Source organism: Musca vetustissima, unplaced genomic scaffold (assembly GCF_032173495.1).
Source record: "Musca vetustissima isolate MV318-11 ecotype Yass unplaced genomic scaffold, APGP_CSIRO_Mvet_v1 utg114709, whole genome shotgun sequence".
Classification (NCBI taxonomy): Eukaryota; Metazoa; Arthropoda; class Insecta; order Diptera; family Muscidae; genus Musca; species Musca vetustissima.
Window position 1 is genome coordinate 17,643 of NW_026883877.1, and position 22,598 is coordinate 40,240.

The 22,598-nt window shown below is 38.3% G+C and overlaps 1 protein-coding gene across 1 annotated transcript; it reads right to left on the bottom strand.

The window, feature by feature from the left end:
• Positions 1-10,564: 10,564 nt before the first annotated feature.
• Positions 10,565-19,681, bottom strand: LOC133330872 (nuclear hormone receptor FTZ-F1 beta-like). Its single transcript, XM_061539276.1, has 6 exons — positions 17,698-19,681; positions 17,192-17,556; positions 16,965-17,127; positions 16,808-16,918; positions 10,728-10,882; positions 10,565-10,658 (listed from the first exon to the last, which is right to left on the bottom strand). The coding sequence occupies exons 1-6, from the start codon at positions 19,679-19,681 to the stop codon at positions 10,575-10,577; spliced, it is 2,862 nt and encodes a 953-aa protein (XP_061395260.1). The 3' UTR covers positions 10,565-10,574.
• Between the last annotated feature and the right edge of the window lie 2,917 nt (positions 19,682-22,598).

Genomic DNA, 22,598 nt, shown 5'->3' on the forward strand with positions numbered 1-22,598 from the left:
AATTTAAAAATCCACGCCTTATGTAGAACCTCCAAAAAATAAATTTAAAAATCCACGCCTTATGTAGAACCTCCAAAAAATAAATTTAAAAATCCACGCCTTATGTAGAACCTCCAAAAAATAAATTTAAAAATCCACGCCCTATGTAGAACCTCCAAAAAATAAATTTAAAAATCCACGCCTCATGTAGAAACTCCAAAAATGAAATTTAAAAATCCACGCCTTGTCTAGAACCTCCAAATATGAAATTTAAAAATCCACGCCTTATGTAGAACCTCCAAAAAATAAATTAAAAAATCCACGCCTTATGTAGAACCTCCAAAAAATAAATTAAAAAATCCACGCCTTATGTAGAACCTCCAAAAAATAAATTTAAAAATCCACGCCATATGTAGAACCTCCAAAAAATAAATTTAAAAATCCACGCCTTATGTAGAACCTCCAAAAAATAAATTTAAAAATCCACGCCTTGTCTAGAACCTCCAAAAATGAAATTTAAAAAATCCACGCCTTGTCTAGAACCTCCAAAAATTAATTTTGAAAATCCACGCCTTGTCCAGAACCTCCAAAAATTAAATTTAAAAAATCCAAGCCTTGTCTAGAACCTCCCAAAATTAATTTAAAAAAATCCAGGCCCCTTTACCCTTTCATAAGTTCTTTATTTCACATCAATACGACTATGATTACCAAAGTTATAGCCATTTAAAGAATCAACCGAACAATATAGCACTGCAATTCAATAATGTCCATGCATGCACAATCAATGAGAAATCCACGCACATATACTTTTGTACTACAATGTGTAAGCATAAAACAACAACAACAATAACAGTATTTGCTACGAACATCTATGCTCCCTCCTATTGCCACCCACTGCTGTAGAGCATAACAATATCACAGAGGTAATGAGAGCACTGAGAGTAGCACTTGGGTACTCTCCCATACTCAGTTACATTCTCTCCTAACGAGAACAGTTAACCGTAACATTAATAGACACTACCAACAACAACAACAATAAACGATGTTTGGCGAGTTGTTTTCTCTCGGGTGTCACCAAAAATATTCTTCTTACCTTTTTCTGCATGTCCACTTCGTTTAAAACCATATCGGGCAAACTACCGCACGCTTGCACTCTCGCGAGAGTAAATATCACTATTCTCTTACACACATTCAACTGAACCAATTGAAAAACCATTGACACACATACAAAGACAAACGCGTGAGAACAAAATTTTTTACGCTCTGTCCGAGCCTGGTTTAAAACGTACACACACATAAACACAGCAATATTATTTTTTATAGATCTTCACTTTCAAAGAACAGGCGAATAATACGAACAATTGAATAATGAATTAATTAATTTAAAATATTGAAATGCACTCGCGTAATAAACAAAAAACTCCAAAATATTTAAATATGACCGTATTTAAAGAATAGCGCCCGGCCCGACATTTAAAGATGAACTAAACTGAATAATGGTCGAGATTCTCGATTATCAGAAGAAAATAGAGAGAGAGAGAGAGAAGGCCTCTCCATAACAAGAACAAGCACACATAGTAATAAAAATAGAAGGAGAATCTCACCACATACCCCGGTGCAAGTTATGCTAATGTAAGCTCCTGTTGCCGTATTAGAAACAGAACTCCCAAATTAAAAAAAAAAAATCTACGCCTTATATAGGGACGGAAAAAATTATTTAAAAAATCTGATATAGGCCTTCAAACATTTTTTTAAAAAATCCACGCCTTATATAGGTGACGGAAAAAATTGTTTAAAAAATCTGATATAGGCCTTCAAAAAATTATTTAAAAAATCCACGCCTTATATAGGTGACGGAAAAAATTATTTAAAAAATCTGATATAGGTCTTCAAAAAATGTTTTAAAAAATCCACGCCTTATATAGGCGAAGTTCTCCTACATCAGTCTCATTTGCGCCCATGCTCCGACTGAGATAAAGATGAACAGGTCAAAGACATATTTTACGAGCGCCTAGAAACAGCATATGACCGTTGCCCTGGCCATGACATAAAAAAATTTGCTAGGAGATTTTAATGCAAAAATCGGAAGGGAAAATATCTTTAGCCCCACCGTCGGAAAATTCAGCATCCATGAAGAAGCATCAGACAACGGCATAAGGTTGATTGACTTCGCGGCAGCAAAAACATGGTAGTAAGCAGCACCAGATTCAAGCAACTCGATATACACAAAGCCCCTGGGATTTCTCCCGATGGATCAACGAGTAATCAAATCGATCATGTTGTGATAGACGGAAGGCATTCATCCAGTGTATTAGACGTTCGATCGATTCGAGGAGTGAATATCGATTCGGACCATTACGTTGTGGCAGCCAAGGTACGCGCCTGCCTTAATGTAGCAGCAAAGGTGCGATTTAATGTAACACGGAAATTTGACGTCGAAAAGCTGCAAACACAACAGGTAGCCGATGCTTACTCCGCTCAACTTACCCAACTGCTTGATGAAAGCAGCAATGGCAGAGAATTGCCCTCTCCCTACAGACTGCAGCAAAAGCAACACTTGGGTACCAACGACCACCATCAAGAAATCCGTGGTACGATCAGGAGTGTCGTAATGCTACTGATATGAAAAACACAACGTATAGGGCAATCCTGCAGACAGTAGCAATGCGTACTGTGATGGAGAATTATCGGGAGAAAAGGAGAGAGGTGAAATGTGTTTTCAGAAAAAAAGAAGAAAGAACAAGAATATCGCGAGCGTTAGCAAATCGAGATGTACAGGAGTCAGAATGAAGTCCGAAAAGTTTACCAACGAGTAAAACACCAAAACGAAGGTTTTGGTTCAGGCACATCCTCCAGTAGAGATAAAGAAGGAAACCTGGTGACAGATACAGACAGCGTGCTGAGGATCTGGAAGGAGCATTTTGAAAAACTTCTGGTATCAAATAGTAGCGGTGAAGAGAATACTCCAGAACCAATAATAGATGACGGTATAGAGTGTATACCACCTAGTCAAGATTAAGTCAGAATAGCAATCAATTGGCTGAAGAATAATAAAGCAGCAGGTGCCGATGGGTTACAAGCCGAACTATTTAAGACTGGTAGTCAGATGCTGGTAAGGAGCATGCATCAGCTGATTATTACAATTTGGCTAGAGGAAGCAATGCCCAATGATTGGAACCTCAGCATCCTGTGTACCTTGTTCAAAAAATAGGAGACAAGACGATATGTGCCAACTATAGAGGAATAAGTCTCCTTCCCATCGCATATAAAGTGCTGTGTGGGAAACGTCTAAAGCCAATGGTCAATGACATTATTGGACCATACCAATGCGGTTTCAGACCTGGCAAATCCACCATTGACCAGATTTTCACTCTGCGCCAAATCTTGGAAAAGACCCACGAAAAACACATCGACACATTCTACGGCGGCTTCAGACCTGGCAAATCCACCATTGACTAGATTTTCACTCGGCTCCAAATCCTGCAAAACACCCACGAAAAGCACATCGACACATACCACTTATTTGTCGACTATAAAGCCGCATTCGATAGCCCTATTCGTTCAGAGGTGTTTAAAGCCATGTCTACGTTCGGCATTCCTGTAAAATTGATACGGCTATGCAGGATAACTTTAAGCCCTATCCGTTTAAATGTGTTTAATGCCATGTCTACGTTCGGCATTCCTGCAAAATTAATACGGCTGTGCAGGATAACTTTAAGTGGCACAAGGCCAGCAGTTAAAGTCGAAAGTCTCGGAGCCCTTTCAAATACCGAACGAGGATACAGACAAGGCGATAGTTTGTCGTGCGATATTTTTAACATCCTGCTGGAAAAGGTCATACGAGAAGCAAAGAAATGACATTCTCTACGCCAAACAACACATGTTACTCGCCTACGCTGATAACATCGACATAATGGGTCGAACACTGAGAACGGTAACAGCCACCTTTGAACAAATTGAGAAGGAGTCTGTCAAAGTGGATCTGACAGTAAATGGCGAGAAAACGAAGCTGATAGTATCAACGCGCTAGACGTCCAGTAGACTCGGACCAACTGTGGAACTTGAGAACTACAGCTTCGACGTAGCCAAATACTTTATATACCTTGGTACCGCCATAAATAAAACGAATGACATCAGTTTTGAAATTCGGAAAAGGATTGTGATGCCCAATAGATGATACTATGGTCTGAGTATCCAACTCAAAAGCAAGGCCACCTCCCGCCAGACCAAACTCACACTCTACAAGACGCTGATACTACCCGTGCTGTTATTGTGGATCTGAATCATGGGTACAAGCAGTTGAGGCAGCTCTTGGAGTGTTTGAGTGAAAAATTCTCCGAAAGATCTATAAGGACCGATTTGCGTTGACGGTGAATATCGTCGTCGAATGAAGCATGAGTTGTGCCAGCTATCCTCAGACATCATCGAAATTGTTTGACGTATTGAGCTGCAGCGACTACGTTGCCTAGGTCATGTTGTGAGAATGGATGCCCCAGCCGAGAAGGCATATAAAAGCGAACCAGCTGCTGATGGTTCTCGTAGAAGGGGAATGCACGATAAGATGGAAAGACCAAGTGGAAGATAACATTACCGAATGTGGTCTTTCAAATTGGAAAAACTACGCAAAATACCTACGCGCCTGGAAATCTTTTTTAAGCTCGGCTTATGGAACGAAAGTTCTGTCACAAAAAGAAGACAAGACGATATGTGCCAACTATAGAGGAATAAGTCTCCTTCCTATCGCATATAAAGTGCTATCCAGGGTGCTGTGTAAACGACTGAAGCCAACGGTCAATGACATTATTGGACCATACCAATGTCGCTTCAAACCTGGCAAATCCACCATTGACCAGATTTTCACTCTGCCCCAAATCCTGGAAAAAACTCACGAAAAATACATCGCATTCGCATTCGACAGTCCTATCCGTTCAGAGGTGTATAAAGCCATGTCTGACTTTAAAAAATATTTAAAAAAATCCTTTCCCCCATTTAAACACACCTTTTTCATTACAACATTTAATTTTTATTTATTTTTTTTTTCATACAATTTTTTTTTTTTTTTTTGCTATATATAAAAAAATTATTAGTTAATTTTTTCTACAAAAATTTGTTTGTTTTCTATCTGATATTTTTTCCTTTTTTATTTATTTCTTCACAGTTATAGTTACATGATTTTCCATTTTTTAAAATAGCAAAAAATTGCTCACAAAATATAAAAATATATTTATTTTTATAAGGAGAGACCGTTTTCAGAGTTGTTGTGTTTTTTTTTTTATTAAAACTATTTTAGGAAAAATTGTTTCAAAACAAACTAGTTTTTGTTGTTGTTGTTATTAATAATTAGTTAGTTAGTTTCCATGCTTATATTCTAATGATTAATTAATTAGTTTTTTTAATAATTATTTTTGTATATACCTTGTTAAAAATTATCAGTCCAAGTTGTTGTTGTTAAATATTAGTTGATTGTTTTTGACTATAAAACTACTAGAAAAATAAAGAAAAAAATAAAAATTATTAATTTATTTACAAAATAATAATTTAATAAAAAAATTATAAAATTTAAAGTACATACCAAAAATAATTTAAAAAAATCCCCACCTTTTTTAAGGCCATCAAAAAAAAAAATTAAAAAAAAACCACGCCTTAGTAAAGTTTACGAAAAAAAAATTTAAAATTCCATGCCTTGATAAAGGCCTCGAAAAAATATTTTTAAAAAAATCACGCCTTCATAAAGTTCCATGCCTCGAAGAAATATTTTTAAGAATTCCATGCCTCGAAAAAATATTTTAAAAAAAATCACGCCTTTGTTCTTTGTTCTTCTTCTTCTTAGCTGGCTTGTGACAGACCACTCGTTCCATATGCCGAGCTTAGAAAAGATTTCCAGGCTCGTCGGTCTTTTGGCTAGAGGAAAGCATGCCCAATGATTGAAACCTCAGCATCCTGTGTCTCGTGCACAAAAAAGAAGACAAAACAATATGTGCCAACTATAGAGGAATAAGTCTCCTTCCCATCGCATATAAAGTGCTATCCAGTGTGCTGTGTGAGCGATTGAAGCCAATGGTCAATGACATTACTCGACTATACCAATGCGGCTTCAGACCTGGCAAATCCACCATTGACCAGATTTTCACGCTGCGCCAAATACTATAAAAGACCCACGAAAAACACATCGACACATTCCACGGCGGCTTCAGACCTGGCAAATCCACCATTGACTAGATTTTCACTCGGCTCCAAATCCTGCAAAATACCCACGAAAAGCACATCGACATATTCCACCTATTTGTCGACTATAAAACCGCATTCGACAGCCTTATCCGTTGAAAGGTGTATAAAGCCATGTCTGCTTTTGGCATTACTGCAAAATTAATTCGTCTATGCCGGATAACTTTAACTGGCACAAGATCAGCAGTTAAAGTCGGAAAGGAGCTCTCGGAGCCCTTTAATACCGAACGAGGATTCAGACAAGGTGACAGTTTGTCGTGTGACCTCTTTAACATCCTGCTGGAAAAGGTCATACGTGAGGCAAAAGTGAACAGAAATGACACTCTGTACACCAAACAGCACCAGTTACTCGCCTACGCCGATGACATCGACATAATGGATCGAACACTGAGTGCGGTAACAGCCACCTTTGAACAAATTGAGAAGGAGTCTGCCAATGTGGGTCTGGCAAGAAAACCAAGTTGCTGGTATCAATGCGCAAGGCGTCCAGTAGACTCGGACCAACTGTGGAACTTGAGAACTACAGCTTCGATGTAGTCAAAGATTTTATATACCTTGGTACCGCCATAAATAAAACGAATGACATAAGTTTTGAAATTCGGAGAAGGATAGTGATGGCCATCCGGTGCGACTATGGACTGAGCACACAACTCAAAAGCAAGGCCACCTCCCGCCAGACCAAACTCATACTCTATCTTCTACTTGATCTTTTCATCTTATTCGTCGCCTTCCCCTTCTGCGTGAACCATCAGCTTGTTCGCTTTTATATGCTTTATGGGCTGGGACTACTTCATCCATTCTCACAACAAGACCTAGACAACGTACTCGCTGCAGTTCAATACGTCTAACAATATCGATGTCCGAGAATAGCTGGTACAACTCATGGTTCATTCGTCGGCGATATTCAACGTCAACGCAGATCGGTCCATAGATCTTTCGAAGAATTTTTCTCTCAAACACTTCAAGAGCTGCCTCATCTGCTTGCGGAAGTACCCATGCTTCAGATTCATATAACAGCACGGATAGTATCAGCATCTTGTAAAGTGTGAGTTCGGTCTGGCGGGAGGTGGCCTTGTTTCTAAACTGCTTACTTATACCACAGTAGCATCTGTTGACCATCACAATCCCTTTCCGAATTTCAAAACTGATGTCATTCGTTTTATTTGTGGCGTTACCAAGGTATATAAAATCTTTGACTACCTCGAAGCTGTAGTTCTCAAGTTCCACAGTTGGTCCGAGTCTACTGGACGTCTTGCGTGTTGATACCAACAGCTTGGTTTTCTTGCCAGACCCACTTTGGCAGACTCCTTTTCAATTTGATCAAAGGTGGCTGTTACCGCTCTCAGTGTTCGACCCATTATGACGATGTCATCGACGAGTAGGCGAGTAACTGGTCACACGACAAACTATCACCTTGTCTGAATCGTCGTTCGTTATTAAAGGGCTCTGAGAGGTCCTTTCCGACTTTAACTGCTGATCTTGTGCCTGTTAAAGTTATCCTGCATAGCCGAATTAATTTTGCAGGATTGCCAAACGCAGGCATGGCTTTAAACACCTCTGAACGAATAGGACTATCGAATGCGGCTTTATAGTCGACAAATAGGTGGAATGTGTCGATGTGCTTTTCGTGGGAGTTTTGCAGGATTTGGAGCCGAGTGAAAATCTGGTCAATGGTGGATTTGCCAAGTCTGAAGCCTCCGTGGAATGTGTGTTTTTCGTGGGTCTTTTTTAGTATTTGGCGCAGAGTGAAAATCTGGTCAATGATGGACTTGCCAGGTCCGAAGCCGCATTGGTATGATCCAATAATGTCATTGACCATTGGCTTCAGTCGTTCACACTGCACACTGTATAGCACTTTATATGCGATGGGAAGGAGACTTATTCCTCTATAGTTGGCACATATCGTCTTGTCTCCTTTTTTGGTGCAAGGGACACAGGATGCTGAGGTTACAATCATTGGGCATGCATTCCTCTAGTCAGCATCTGACCACCAGTTTTGAATAGTTCGGCTTGTTATCCATCGGCAACTGCTGCTTTATTATTCTTCAGCCGATTGATAGCTATTCTGATCTTATCTTGGCTATGTGGTATACACTCTATACCCTCATCTCTTATTGATTCTGGCGTATCTTCTTCACCACCACTATTTGATACCAGAAGCTTTTCAAAATTCTCCTTCCAGATCCTCAGCACGTTGTCTGTATCTGTCACCAGGTTTCCTTCATCATCTCTACAGGAGGATGTGCCTGCACCAAAGCCTTCGGTTTGATGTTTTACTCGTTGGTAAAATTTTCGGACTTCATTCTGACTCCTGTACATCTCGATTTCCTCACGCTCACGTTTTTCTTGTTGTTTTTCTTTTTTCTGAAAATACGTTTCTCCTCTCTCGTTTTTTCTCGATAATTCTCCATCACATTACGTGTTGCTACTGTCCGCAGGGTTGCGCTGCGTTTTTCACATCAGTAGCATTACGACACACCGATCGTACCACGGATTTCTTGATGGTGGTCCATGGTTTGGTGTTTTACTCGTCGGTAAAATTTCCGGACTTCATTCTGACTCCTGTACATCTCGATTTGCTCACGCTCACGTTTTTTTGTTCTTTCTTCTTTTTTCTGAAAATACGTTTCTCCTCTCCCCTTTTCACCCGATAGTTCTCCATCGCACTGCGTGTTGCTACTGTCCGCAGGGTTGCCCTGTACGTTGCGTTTTTCACGTCAGTAGCATTACGACACTCCTGATCGTACCACGGATTTCTTGATGGTGGTCGTTGGTACCCAAGTGTTGCTTTTGCTGCAGTTTGTAGGGAGTGGGCAATTCTCTGTCATTGTGCTTCTATATTATTATCGGGACAAAGGGTGCTTTCGTCAAGCAGGTGGGTAAGTTGCAGCTTTTCGACGTCAAATTTCCGTGTTACATTAGATCGCACCTTTGCATTAAGACGGTTGCGCACCTTGGCTGCCACAAGGTAATGGTCCAAATCGATATTCGCTCCTCGTATCGATCGAACGTCTAAAACACTGGATGAATGCCTTCCGTCTATCACAACATGATCGATTTAATTTCTCGTTGTTCGATCGGGAGAAATCCAAGTTGCCTTGTGTATATCGAGATGCTTGAATCTGGTGCTGCTAACTACCAAGTTTTTTTGCTGTCGCGAAATCAATCAACCTCATGCCGTTGTCTGATGTTTCTTCGTGGAGGCTGAATTTTCCGACAGTGGGGCCAAAGATATTTTCCCTTCCGATTTTTGCATTAAAATCTCCTAGCAGAATTTTAATGTCATGGCCAGGGCAACGATCATATGCTGTTTCTAGGCTCTCGTAAAATATGTCTGTGGTCTGTTCATCTTTATCTTCGGTCGAAGTTTGGGCGCAAATGAGACTGATGTAGAAGAACTTCGCTTTTATACGGATTATAGCAATTCGCTCATCTACTGGAGTGAATCTAGAGAAGCCGTTGTTAAGTCCTCGAATAAATATTTGTAAAAAAAATCCAGGCCTTGGTAAAGGTTTCGAAAAAAATATTTGTAAAAAAATCCACGCCTTGGTAAAGGTCTCGAAAAAAATATTTGTAAAAAAAAAATCCACGCCTTGGTAAAGGTCTCGAAAAAAAATATTTGTAAAAAAATCCACGCCTTGGTAAAGGTCTCAAAAAAATATTTTTAAAAAATTCACGCCTTGGTAAAGGTCTCGAAACATTTTTTTTAAGAAAATAAAAAAAAATATTTTTAAAAAATCTAAAAAAATATTTGTGTTTTTAAAATATCCAAATAATTTGAAAACAGAAAAATGAAAAACAAAAAATTCACATAAATTATTATTTTTTTTATAATTTGTTTTTTATTATTATAATTAATTAATTATTTATTTATTTTCTTTCATTTTAATTTGTTATTAGGCACATCTCTTGTTTTTTGAATTATTTTAATTAATAAAAAAATATTTATATATAGATTACTTATTTTGTAGTTGATCTTACAAAAACAAAAAAGAAAAAATAAAAAGAATTTAGTTGTTGTTGTTGTTTTTTTTTCATTATCTTAAAGTATACTAGAAAAAAATATATATATAGTATAAAAAAATACTTATAAAAAAAAAATAGTTTATAAAATTTTTTTATGCTTAATTCTTCGTAATTTTTTATATATCTATATATAAAAAAATATATTGTTTTTGTTGATATTCTCCTCTACTTTTGCAAAAAGTAGATGCTATTGTTGTTGCTGTTGTTCTTGTGATACCCCCAGTGGGGTATTGCACAACAACAACAAATATTTTCCTAATTTTGTTGATGTTAATGCTGATGCAGATGATGCGGATAATGCAATGAAATGTTGTTGTTGTTGACGTCGTATTGCAAGGCTTTCGTCAATGTTCTCCACGCAGAAGTTCCATAAGTAAGTTGAAATCATTGCCATCACGAGATTTTATTGAGAGCATTTCTTTGCCAAGCTGTAAAAGAGAAAAAAAATCAATTTCAATTATTGATTTCAATTTGGTATTTGAAATATGTTAACTCACCTGACAAGTTCTCTGTAGATCGGGTATGCGCAGCAGCAATTCACCAAATTTCGATGGCGTCTCCGGATAGTTAGCCAATGTATAGGCCTGTAAACTTTGCAATGCCTTTTCTTGGCATTCTCGTACTTTGACGGGTTCTTGGAGTTCCGAAGTGTCTGAAAAATAAACAAAAAAATAAGAATTTTGGATTTTCAAAAAAAGTGTGCAATAAAAAAAACCGAAAAATTGTGGTTTTCAAAAATATTTCAAAAACATTTAATGCGGGTATTTCTCAAAAATATATATTGAATGTCACCTTCACCACACTGTGATCCGGGGATTATGTCTTTGTGCATATGTTTGTAACAGGCAAAGGAAACGAGGTAGACACATAGTTCCTTTTGAGAATATACATAGAATAACTTTCTGAGTCGATTTACGCATGTCCGTCCCTCTGTCCGTCCATGTATTTTGGTGAACAAAGAACAGGTCGCATTTATGATCCGATTTGGATGAAATTTAGTACAAGTCACATATTTGGCCCAAGGACGAACCCTATTGAAATTGGTGAATCGTCCGATTTAAGGTACATAAATGGTACATCAAAGTCCCTATATATATTTTTTTATATTTGCACGAAATTTGGTATAGCGCACTGAGTTGAGTCTATAATTTCATATATTAAGTTTCGTGAAAATCGGTTCAGATTTAGATATAGCTCCCATATATATTTTCGTCCGACATAGGTACCAAAATCCCTATATATCTCTCGATTTGCACGAAATGTGGCATAGAGTACTGAATTAAGTCTAGAATGATGTGTGTTAAGTTTCGTGAAAATCGGTTCAGATATAGATATAGCTCCCATATATATTTTCGTCCGATTTTATGTAAATGGTACAACAAAGTACCTATATATCTTTCGATTTGCACGAAATTTGGTATTGCGCACTGAATTGAGTCTATAATTTCATATATTAAGTTTCGTGAAAATCGGTTCAGATTTAGATATAGCTCCCATATATATTTTCGTCCGATTTTATGTTAATGGTGCACCAAAGTCCCTTTATATCCTTTGATTTGCACGAAATTTGGCATAGCGTACTTAATTGAGTCTAGAATGATGAGTGCTAAGTTTCGTGAAAATCGGTTCAAATTTAGAAATAGCTCTCATATATATTTTCGTCCGATTTTATGTTAATGGTGCACCAAAGTCCCTATATATATTTTGATTTGCACGAAATTTGGCATAAAGTACTGAATTTAGTCTATAATTTCATATATTAAGTTTCGTGAAAATCGGTTCAGATTTAGAAATAGCTGTCATACATATTTTCGTCCGATTTTAGGTAAATAGTGCACCAAAGTCCCTTTATATCCTTTGATTTCCACGAAATTTGGCATAGCGTCCTTAATTGAGTCTAGAATGATGAGTGCTAAGTTTCGTGAAAATCGGTTCAGATTTAGATATAGCTCCCATATATATTTTCTTCCGATATAGGTACCAAAGTCCCTATATATCTCTCGATTTGCATGAAATGTGGCATAGATTACTGAATTAAGCCTAGAATGATGTGTGTTAAGTTTCGTAAAAATCGGTTCAGATTTAGATATAGCTCCCATATATATTTTCGTCCGATTTTATGTAAATGATACATCAAAGTACCTATATATCTGTCGATTTGCATGAAATTTGGTATAGCGCACTGAATTAAGCCTAGAATGATGTGTGTTAAGTTTCGTGAAAATCGATTTAGGTATAGATATAGCTCCCATATATATTTTCGTCCGATTTTAGGTAAATAGTGCACCAAAGTCCCTTTATATCCTTTGATTTGCACGAAATTTGGTATAGCGCACTGAATTAAGTCTAGAATGATGAGTGCTAAGTTTCGTGAAAATCGGTTCAGATTTAGATATAGCTCCCATATATATTTTTGTCCGATTTTATGTTAATGGTGCACCAAAGTCCCTATATATATTTTGATTTGTACGAAATTTGGCATAACGTACTGAATTGAGTCTAGAATGATGTGTGATAAGTCCCGAAAAAATCGGTTCAGATTTTGATATAGTTCCTACATATATATATATATATATATATATTTGAGTCCGATTTAATGTAAATGGTGTACCACCAAAGCCCCTATATATTTTTCGATTTTCATGAAATTTGGCATGATGTACTAAATTAAATCTAGAATGATGAATGAGGATGATCCTGAAAATCGGTTCAGATTTTGAACCGACAAAAGGAAATGAGATAGACCCATGGTTCCTTTTGAGAATATGCATAGAATCACTTTCTGAGTCGATTTAGTCGAATTTGAGTCGACATTTTGTAAAACGCATTGAAGTTAGAACAGATTACCGTGTGCCAAATTTTATTAAAATCGGTTCAGATTTAGATATAGCTACCACATATATGTTCGTCCGATTTTTTGCAATTGGTACATCAAAGAGTCAAATTTAGGCCGATTGGCATGAAATTTTGCACAACGTACTGAAGTTAGGATAGACTAACGTGTGCCAACTTTTATTGAAATCGGTTCAGATTTAAATATAGCTCCCATATATATGTTTGTCCGATTTTTCGCAAATGGTACATCAAAGAGTCAAATTTAGGCCAATTGGCACGAAATTTTGCACAACGTACTGAAGTTAGGATAGACTAATGTGTGCCAAGTTTTATTGATATCGGTTCAGTTTCAGATATAGCTCCCATATATATGTTCGTCCGATTTTTATCAAATAGTGCACAAAATAGTCAAATTTAGGCCGATTGGCACGAAATTTTGCACAATGTACTGAAGTTAGGATAAACTAATGTGAGCCAAGTTTTATTGAAATCGGTTCAGTTTTAGATATAGCTCCCATATATATATTCGTCCGATTTTTCGCAAATGGTGCCCCAAAGAATTGAAGTGTGTTCGATTGACACAACATTACGCACAACGTATCGAAATGGGTCTGGGTTAAGCGTTATATGGAGGCTATCCGAAAAAGTGGACCGATATTAATAATTTTTAGTGGAGACATTTGGTACGTGGACCGATAATGGTCATCTTCGGACCTGCAGACAAGAGACAGTTTTATTCAAAATTTTGGCGATTTATCTCAATTATATATAAAAAGAAATACAAGAAATACAATTTGAAGTTGCAAAGATAGTTAAGTGGCCAACCTCGTTGGAACATTTTTAGGCTATCATGAAGTGTTTGGTGTATTTATAGACCTGCAGCTGATAGTTTTCTTGGATCACAAAAACCAAAATTATTACTTTTTATTGGATGCCCTGTCGAGAGTTGTTAATATTTTATTAAACCTAATTAGTATGGCCTTCAATATCCTTTTTAAGTGTTTCCGGCATCCGAATGGGAATGTTTAAAAGAAAAGATGTTATTATTGAGGTCCTCAGGGAAAGCACAAAATTGGGCATTGGACGAACCAAAGGAAGACAATTTGATCTATGTGAGGGGATTCAATTGATCAACATGTTCGGGGTCTGTTTTAGGCAACCAAATGAGAAGTTTTAAAAGAAACTTCCAATTGAGTCATTGTGGGTGAGTTTAGAGGTATATTTTAAAACATTTATCTGATAGTCTATTGAGGACAATAAAAGCCCATATGGTTACTCTAAATGGATTTTAAGTGACAGATACAGACAGCGTGTTGAGAAACTGGAAGGAGCATTTTGAAAAGCTTCTGTTATCAAATAGTGGCGGTGAAGAAGATACACCAGAACTAATAAGAGACGATGGTATAGAGTGTATCCCACCTAGCCAAGATCAGGTCAGAATAGCAATTAATCGGCTCAAGAACAATAAAACAGCAGGAGCCGATGGGTTACCAGCCGAACTATTCAAGACTGGTGGTCAGATGCTTGCATGCACCAGTTGATTAGTACAATTTGGCTAGAGAAATCTATGCCCAATGATTGGAACCAGAGCATCCTGAGTCCCGTGCACAAAAAAAGAGACAAGACGATATGTGTCAACTATAGAGGAATAAATCTCCTTCCCATCGCATATAAAATGCTATGTGAACGATTGAATGACATTATTGGACCATACCAATGCGACTTCAGACCTGACAAATCCGCCATTGACCAGATTTTCACTCTGCGCCAAATCCTGGAAAAAAAAACGAAAAACACATCGACACATACCGTGTCCCGTGCACAAAAAAAGAAACAAGACGATATGTGCCAACTATAGAGGAATTAGCCTTCTTCCCATCGCATATAATGTGCTATCCAGTGTGCTGTGTGAACGATTGAAGCCAATGGTCAATGACAATATTGGACCAATGCGACTTCAGACCTGGCACATGCACCATTGACCAAATTTTCACTCGGCTCCAAAAACCCACGAAAAACATCGACACATTCCACGGCGGCTTCAGACCTGACAAATCCACCATGGACCAGATTTTCACTCAGCTCCAAATCCTGGAAAACATCCACAAAAAAAACTTCCACACATTCCACCTATTTGTCGACTATAAAGCCGCATTCGACAGCCCTATCCATTCAGAGGTGTTTATAGCCACGTTCTACGTTCGGCATTCCTGCAAAATTAAATCGGCTATGCAGGATAACTTTAATTGGCAAAAGATCGCCAGTTAAAGTCGGAAAGGACCTATCGGAGCCCTTCAATACCGAACGAGGATTCAAACAAGTTGACAGTTTGTCGTGTGATCTTTTTAACATCCTGCTGGAAAAGGTCATAAGAGACGCAAAGGTGAACAGAAATTGCACTCTGTACACCAAACAACACCAGTTACTCGCCTGCTCCGATGACATCGACATAATGGGTCGAACACTGAGAGCGGTAACAGCCACATTTGAACAAATTGTGGGTCTGGCAGTAAACGCCGTGAAGACCAAGCTAATGGTATCAACGCGCAAGACGTCCAGTAAACTTGGACCAACTGTGGAACTTGAGAACTACAGCTTCGAGGTAGTTAACGATTTCATATACCTTGGTAGCGCAATAATACAAAGAATGACATAATTTTTGAAATTAGGAGAAGGATTGTGATGGCCAACAGATGCTACTATGGTCTAAATTAGCATTTTAGAAACAAGGCCACCTCTCGCCAGACCAAATTCACACTTTACAAGATGCTGATACTACCCGTGCTGTTATATGGATCTGAAGCATGGGTACTTGCGCAAGCAGATGAGGCAGCTCTTGGGGTGTTTGAAAGATCTACGGGCCAATCTGCTTCGACGGTGAATATCGGCGTCGAATGAACCACGAGCTTTACAATTTATACGCGGACATCGACATGGTCAGTCGTATTAAGCTTCAGCGACTACGGTGTCTAGGCCATGTTGTGCGAATGAATGAGAATGTCCCAGCTCAAAAGGCATATAAAAGCGAGCCTACTGATGGTTCCCGTTAAAGGGGAAGGCCACGAATTAGATGGAAACACCAAGTAGAAAACAACATCTTGGAACGTGGTATATCAAATTGGAGGAGATGCGCACAAGACTGACGCGCTTGGAAATCTTTTTTAAGTTCGGCTTATGGAACAATCGTTCTGTAACAAGCCAGCTAAGTAAGTAAGTGAAGAAGACAGCATTTAGTAACAATAAGAAGGTGGTATTGGTGTCCCAAAATGAGGCTCTTTAAACGTCTAGATTTTGGTATATGAGGATGTACCAAATGAGAATATTTAAAAGACATCCCGATAGGAAATTTTATAGAAGTTCTTAGACAGCCACCAGAAAGGTATTTAGCGGATCATACTCGTAGTCTGTGAGTGTGTCACTTGGTGAACTTAGTTTTGGTATTTTTGTCCATCAGGAAAACGACATAAGGTGAATGGATTAGTCTAAATTTTGACGAATTGGAAGACCTCGGGTAGGTATCGCTCTGTTTGCGTGACAGTGATAGGGGGCATGTCGGTCGGTAGGGGATAATTAACCATTCACGCCTTGGTTAAGGCCCCAAAAATTAATTTGAAAGCCAACGACTTGGTTAAGACATTCAAAAATTAATTTTTAAAAAATCCTGACTTGGTTAAGGCCCCCAAAAAAATATTTTTACAAATTCCAGGTATCCTGCAGACGCCTCTTTGTTTCAAAATCTTACCCGATTGCAGTAGAACAATCACTTTCATTGCCACATATTCATAGCGATCGACTCGCAAACGTCTTAAATGGTCTGTCAGATTCAGCATTCGTTCAATGCAGGGCTGTGAAAAATCGAAAAAAGATATATTTCAAAATTTCCTTCGTTAATAAAAATTGATTGGGACTTACCTGAAAACCAGTTAATTTCGCATCGGCCAGATTAATCTTTTTACCCATGGACATTTTAATTTCTCCCGGTACATCGATGGAACGATAGCAGCAAGAGAATAGTAAAAGTTCACACCATGAATTGATCAGGAGGCAAATTTGATCGTCAATCTGAGGGGGAGGAAAAGAGATTTTGATAATTTATTTTGAAAATAGGGGGATGTGACAGGCCTACCGAAATATTTTTGAAAAGCGGCAGACTTTTACACCACTTGACAATCTTGTAAAGCCGATGATCGGCCACCTTACACAGATGGGCAATCAAATCGGGATTGGTGCTCGATGATAGACCTGCACTGGCCAGCAGTGGATTGGTCATTTGACTGGCAGCTGCTGTGGAGTCGGTGGTGGACGATGATGAGGAGGAGCTGGTACTGGATGACGTTGCCAAGGGTTGATTGAGCCGTGCCAATTCGGCATCGGTATATTGCCAAAGATGTTCAACATCCATTATCTCTTGGAGAAGTTGGGGAATACTGTTGTTGGAGGTGGAGGAAGAAGATGCGGAAGTGGTGGAACAGTTTGTCGAATGATTACGGGGTGAGTTGTGTAGCCCCCCACCATTCAGGGGAGAGGGTGAGTGGGCGGAATTTGCAGCCTTAATGTAGCCAACATCGGGTAGTTCGGTTTTAATGGTGGCCGGCCCCCCAGGCATGAAACCATTATTTTGTGGATGTGAATTATTGGCCCCCGCCGTTCCCGCTCCCGCTCCCGGCTGCTGCTGATGATGTGGAGAATGCAGAGCTGGATTTAATCGTTGTTGTAATTGATGTTGTAGCTGCGTTTGTTGTTGTGGGCTCAGGAGATTTTGAACCGACGACGTCGAAGACGACTGATGTTGCTGCGAATGATGCTGTTGCTGTTCTGGACTCAGCAAGGGGCTCATAATCGAATTCGGTAGGGTATATGAGCACTGATAAGTAGAACGCCCTCCCCTGGTGCGATCCTCTCTAATGGCCTCCAATTTCATACCCTTTTGCAGACATTTATCAAAACGACAAGCGGGACATTTTTTCCTCGTCGTAATGCTGACGGCACAGGGCCCACCCCGCACACAAACATAGTTCTTGCGATTTTGGACGGTACGTTTGAAAAATCCCTTGCAGGATTCACACGAGAAGATGCCATAATGGAAGCCGGAGATTTTATCACCGCATATGGGGCAGGGTGAGTTGATAAGCTGTTGACGGGAGATACCCGCCGCAGGGGAGGCTGGCAGCCCGGTGGCAGGGTCGGTGGTCAAGCCAAAGGGGGTGGACGAAGCGGATGAGGACGTGGCGGCGGCATCCATGGACAAATTTTGCACTTCATTGGACATGCTATCCATTTTCAGGGAGGATGAGGAACCTCCGGCCGAACCTGCCGCCAGGGGCCGATACAGCAAAGTGGAATGATGTAAGGAGTTAGCTGCGGAACCATTGAAACTATGTGTCCCACCGCCATAGACCACATGAGGGCCGCCCGCAGAACCCGTCGCCTGATGCCTACCCTGTATCGGCGAATGGGTGGGGCTAAATTCCGATGAATAGGAATAGCAAGAGCTGTGGGAGGCATCACTGTTATTGCGTGACAGTGACGGCGTGTAGGGGGCATGGCGGGACGTCAACGGTGATTGGGAGGGTGAGCTGTGCGTATAAACGGAATGTATGGCAGAATCGGGACTGGGGTTGGCAGGCAGATGGGGCAAAGCTGTGGTGGACTTTTGACGGACCAGCAGGGGAGAATTTACCAGGGAGGTGGTGGTATTCGCGGCCCCATGATCGGGTGGTTCATATTTCAAATTGATCGGATCACTTTGGGTGGGGGCCAATTTCAGTTTGGCATGGCCATAGATGGAGCTGGCCGTCGGGTTGCTACCACCACTGCTGTGATGTTGGAAATCGGGTAATTCGGGTTTGATGTGAGGAGGCTCCTGCAGCAGCATCATAGAGGGTGTGGTGGTAGTGGCCTCACTTTTTATGACCGCCACTGCATTTGAGGGCTCTTGGCAACCTCCTCCGCCACTTCCTCCTTCACCACCACCGCCACCATTACTCATGGTGGTATCCGTGTCCATTAGTTCCGCCTCTCGGGTATCTTCATCATTATCCGATAATTCACCCTCCCAGGACATGGGCCGGGGGCCATGATGATTCTGATGATTGCTGGAGGAAGTCATCACCGCCGTGCTGGAGCTAACCCTGCGGGTCACCTTTAAATTCTCAATATTTGTTAATTCCGTCTCGGAATCGGATTCTTCCGACTTTGTCACTGGAATGCGTACAGCATGACCGGAGGTAATGACACCAGGAGGGCCACCACCAATAATTGCACCTGTTGTGGTTGTTGTTGTCGTTCTAGAGCCATTATAAAAATGACCCACCGAGACGATATTGCCATTCGCTAGGGATGTAGATCCGCCGCCGCCTTCGTCCACTTCGCATTTGATATTTGTTACGGAGATGTTATTGCGGGTGGTGGTGGTCGTGGTGGTAATGACACCACCAGAGGAACCCACCGCAACTCCAGAAGGCCCGCCAGGACCACCTCCCGGACCACCTCCACCATTATTTGTGGACCCTGTGGTACACATATTAACCGGCAATTGAAAGGAGGCTGATGATGACGAACCCGATGTTGTGACCACAGCTGGTCCCGCCAGATTTTCCGTTTTTATTGTTGACATATTTTTGTTGTTGTTGTAAAAAATTTTAAGTCTTTTTTTCTGCTAAATTTTTTTAGTCTTTTTTTGTAGATTTACGAAGGGCGTTCAACGCCCTCCTTTTCTTTTTTTAAAATAATTGGCCTTTTGTTGTTGTAGATTTAAGTCTTGGGGTTGTTGTTGTTTTTTCCTTAAATTGATTTGATTGTTTTGTGCATTTTTGTTGTTGTTGTTGTTTTTCTTTATGTTAAAAATTTTCTATAAAAATTTGATAAATGTCGTTGATCATGTAGTAGCATGGTGTTGTACTAAAAATGCCTGGAAAGAGAAGAAAGAAGGAAAAGGAATTAATAAAACAATAAAAAATCGGGAAAAAATCCTCATTTTTTGGAGGAAATTCGAGGAGTACTAAAATTTAGTACTGCTTGAAAATACATAATATGCACCTTAAATTAATCAGCATCGAAGGAGAAATCATTTGAGCTAAATTTTAATTGAAAATCAAGGAGTACTAAAATTTAGTACTGCTTGAAAATACATAATATGCACCTTAAATTAATCAGCATTAAAGGAGAAATCATTTGCACTAAAAATCAGTCTGTACTAAATTTTAGTACAAAATCAATTTTTAAGCTTTTTGGAAAATTTAAAATGCCAAAATATACAGAAAAATCTGAAATTTAATAGGAAAATATAAAATTCGGAAAATTTTTAAAAATTGTATTTTAAAATAATTAAAAACTAATAAAAATACGGGATTTTCCTTATAACAAAAATATTTTATTTTTAGTACTAAAAAATGTCAACACAAAAGTATTACTTTAATGGATGGCATACATTATAGAAGAAAAATGGTCGAGAAACCCTCATTTTTGCCGAAAATCAAAGAGTACTAAAATGTAGTACTGCTTAAAAATATAAAAAATACATCTTAAATTAATCACCATTGAAGGAGAAATCATTTGAGCCAAAAATCGGCGAGTACTAAATTTTAGTACAAAATCAATTTTTAAGATTTTTGGAAAATTTAAAATGCCAAAATATACAGAAATTTTTGAAGTTTAATAGAAAAATATGAAATTCACAAAATTTTTCAAATTTTATATGGAAATTAATAAAAAACTGATAAAAATAAGAGATTTTTCTTATAAGAAAAATATTTACATTTTAGTATTAAAAAATTGCAACACAAAAGTATTATTTTAATGGTTGGCATACTTTCTAGTAGAAAAATCCTCGAGAAACCCTCATTTTTGCCAAAAATCAACGAGTACTAAAATTTAGTACTGCTTAAAAATATGAAAAATATATCTTAAATTAATCACCATTGAAGGAGAAATCATTTGGGCTAAAAATCGACGTGTACTAAATTTTAGTACAAAATCAATTTTTAAGATTTTCGAAAAATTTTAAATGCTAAAATATGCAGAAAATTTTGAAATTTAATAGAAAAATATAAAATTTGGAAAATTTTTAAAAATTGTATTTAAAAATCATTAAAAACTAATAAAATAAAGAATTTTTCTTATAAAAAAAAATATATTAAATTTTTTGTACTAAGAAATTGTCATCATAAAATTATGATTTTAGTGGTTGGCATACTTTCTAGTAGAAAAATCATCGGGAAACCCTCATTTTTGCCAAAAAATCAACGAGTACTAAAATTTAGTACTGCATACAAATGAATAAAAGGCATCTTTAATAAATTAGCATCAAAAAAGAAATCATTTGGTGTAAAAATTTGGCATGTACTAAATTTTAGTACAAAATCAATTTTTAAAATATTTCCAAAAATTAACTTTAAAATATCCACGCCTTGGCTGAGGACTCCAAAAATTAATTTTAAAAAATTTACACGCCTTGGCTGAGTACTCCAACAATTTATTTCAAAAAATTTACCCGCCTTGGCTTAGTACTCCAACAATTTATTTCAAAAAATTTACCCGCCTTGACTGAGGACTCCAAAAATTAGCTTTAAAATATCCACATCTTGGCTGAGGACTCTAAAAATTAACTTTAAAATATCCACGCCTTGCTTGAAGACTCCAAAAATTAACTTTAAAAAATCCACGCCTTAGTTATGTCCTTGAAAAACTGTTTTTTAAAAAATCCACGCCTTAGTTATGTCCTTGAAAAACTGTTTTTTTAAAAAATCCACGCCTTTACTAAAACCTCCAAAAATAGTTTTAAAAAATCCCCCTGTGGATTATTAAAATCTCTCTGGGGATTATAAAGTCCCCTCAGGGATTATAAAATTCCCTCTGGGGATTATCGAAATCCCTCCGGGGATTATAAAATTCTGTCTGGGATTATCCCAAATGATGATCAATAAAATCCCACTGGGGATTATTAAAATCCCTCTGGGATTATGAAATTCTCTAAGGGGATTATTAAAATTCCTGCGGGAATTATGGAATTTCATCTGAGGATTATGAAATTCCGTCTGGGGATTATAAAATTCCCTCTGGGGATTATGAAATTCCGTCTGGGATTATAAAATTCCCTCCGGGGATTATAAAATTCCCTCTGGGGATTATAAAATTTCCTCAGGGGATTATTAAAATCCCTCTATTGGGATTATAAAAATTCCTGTGGGAATTATGGAATTTCATCTGGGGATTATGAAAATCCCTCTGGGGATTATTAAAATCCCTCTGGGGATTATTAAAATCCTTCTGGGGATTATAAAATTCCGTCTGGGGATTATAAAATTCCCTCTGGGGATTATAAAATTGCCTCTGGGGATTATTAAAATCCCGCTGGGGATTATAAAAATCCCTCTGGGGATTATTAAAATCCCTCTGGTGATTATTAAAATCCCTCTTGGGACTATTAAAATTTCTTTAGTGATCATAAAAACCTCTCTAGGATTATAAAAATCCCTCTGGGAATTATAAAAATCCCCCTGGGGATTATAAAATTTCCTCTGGGGATTATTAAA

Bases quoted from the DNA above. Each gene is read 5' to 3' on its own strand.
- LOC133330872 (XM_061539276.1), bottom strand. From the start codon at position 19,681: ATGTCAACAATAAAAACGGAAAATCTGGCGGGACCAGCTGTGGTCACA. The intron at 16,919-16,964 runs AATTTTTATTAA...CTTTTTTCGATT, and splicing joins TTTTCAGGTAAGTCCCAATC to TTTCACAGCCCTGCATTGAA. The intron at 10,883-16,807 runs GTAAGATTTTGA...TTTATTTTTCAG, and splicing joins GATTGTTCTACTGCAATCGG to ACACTTCGGAACTCCAAGAA.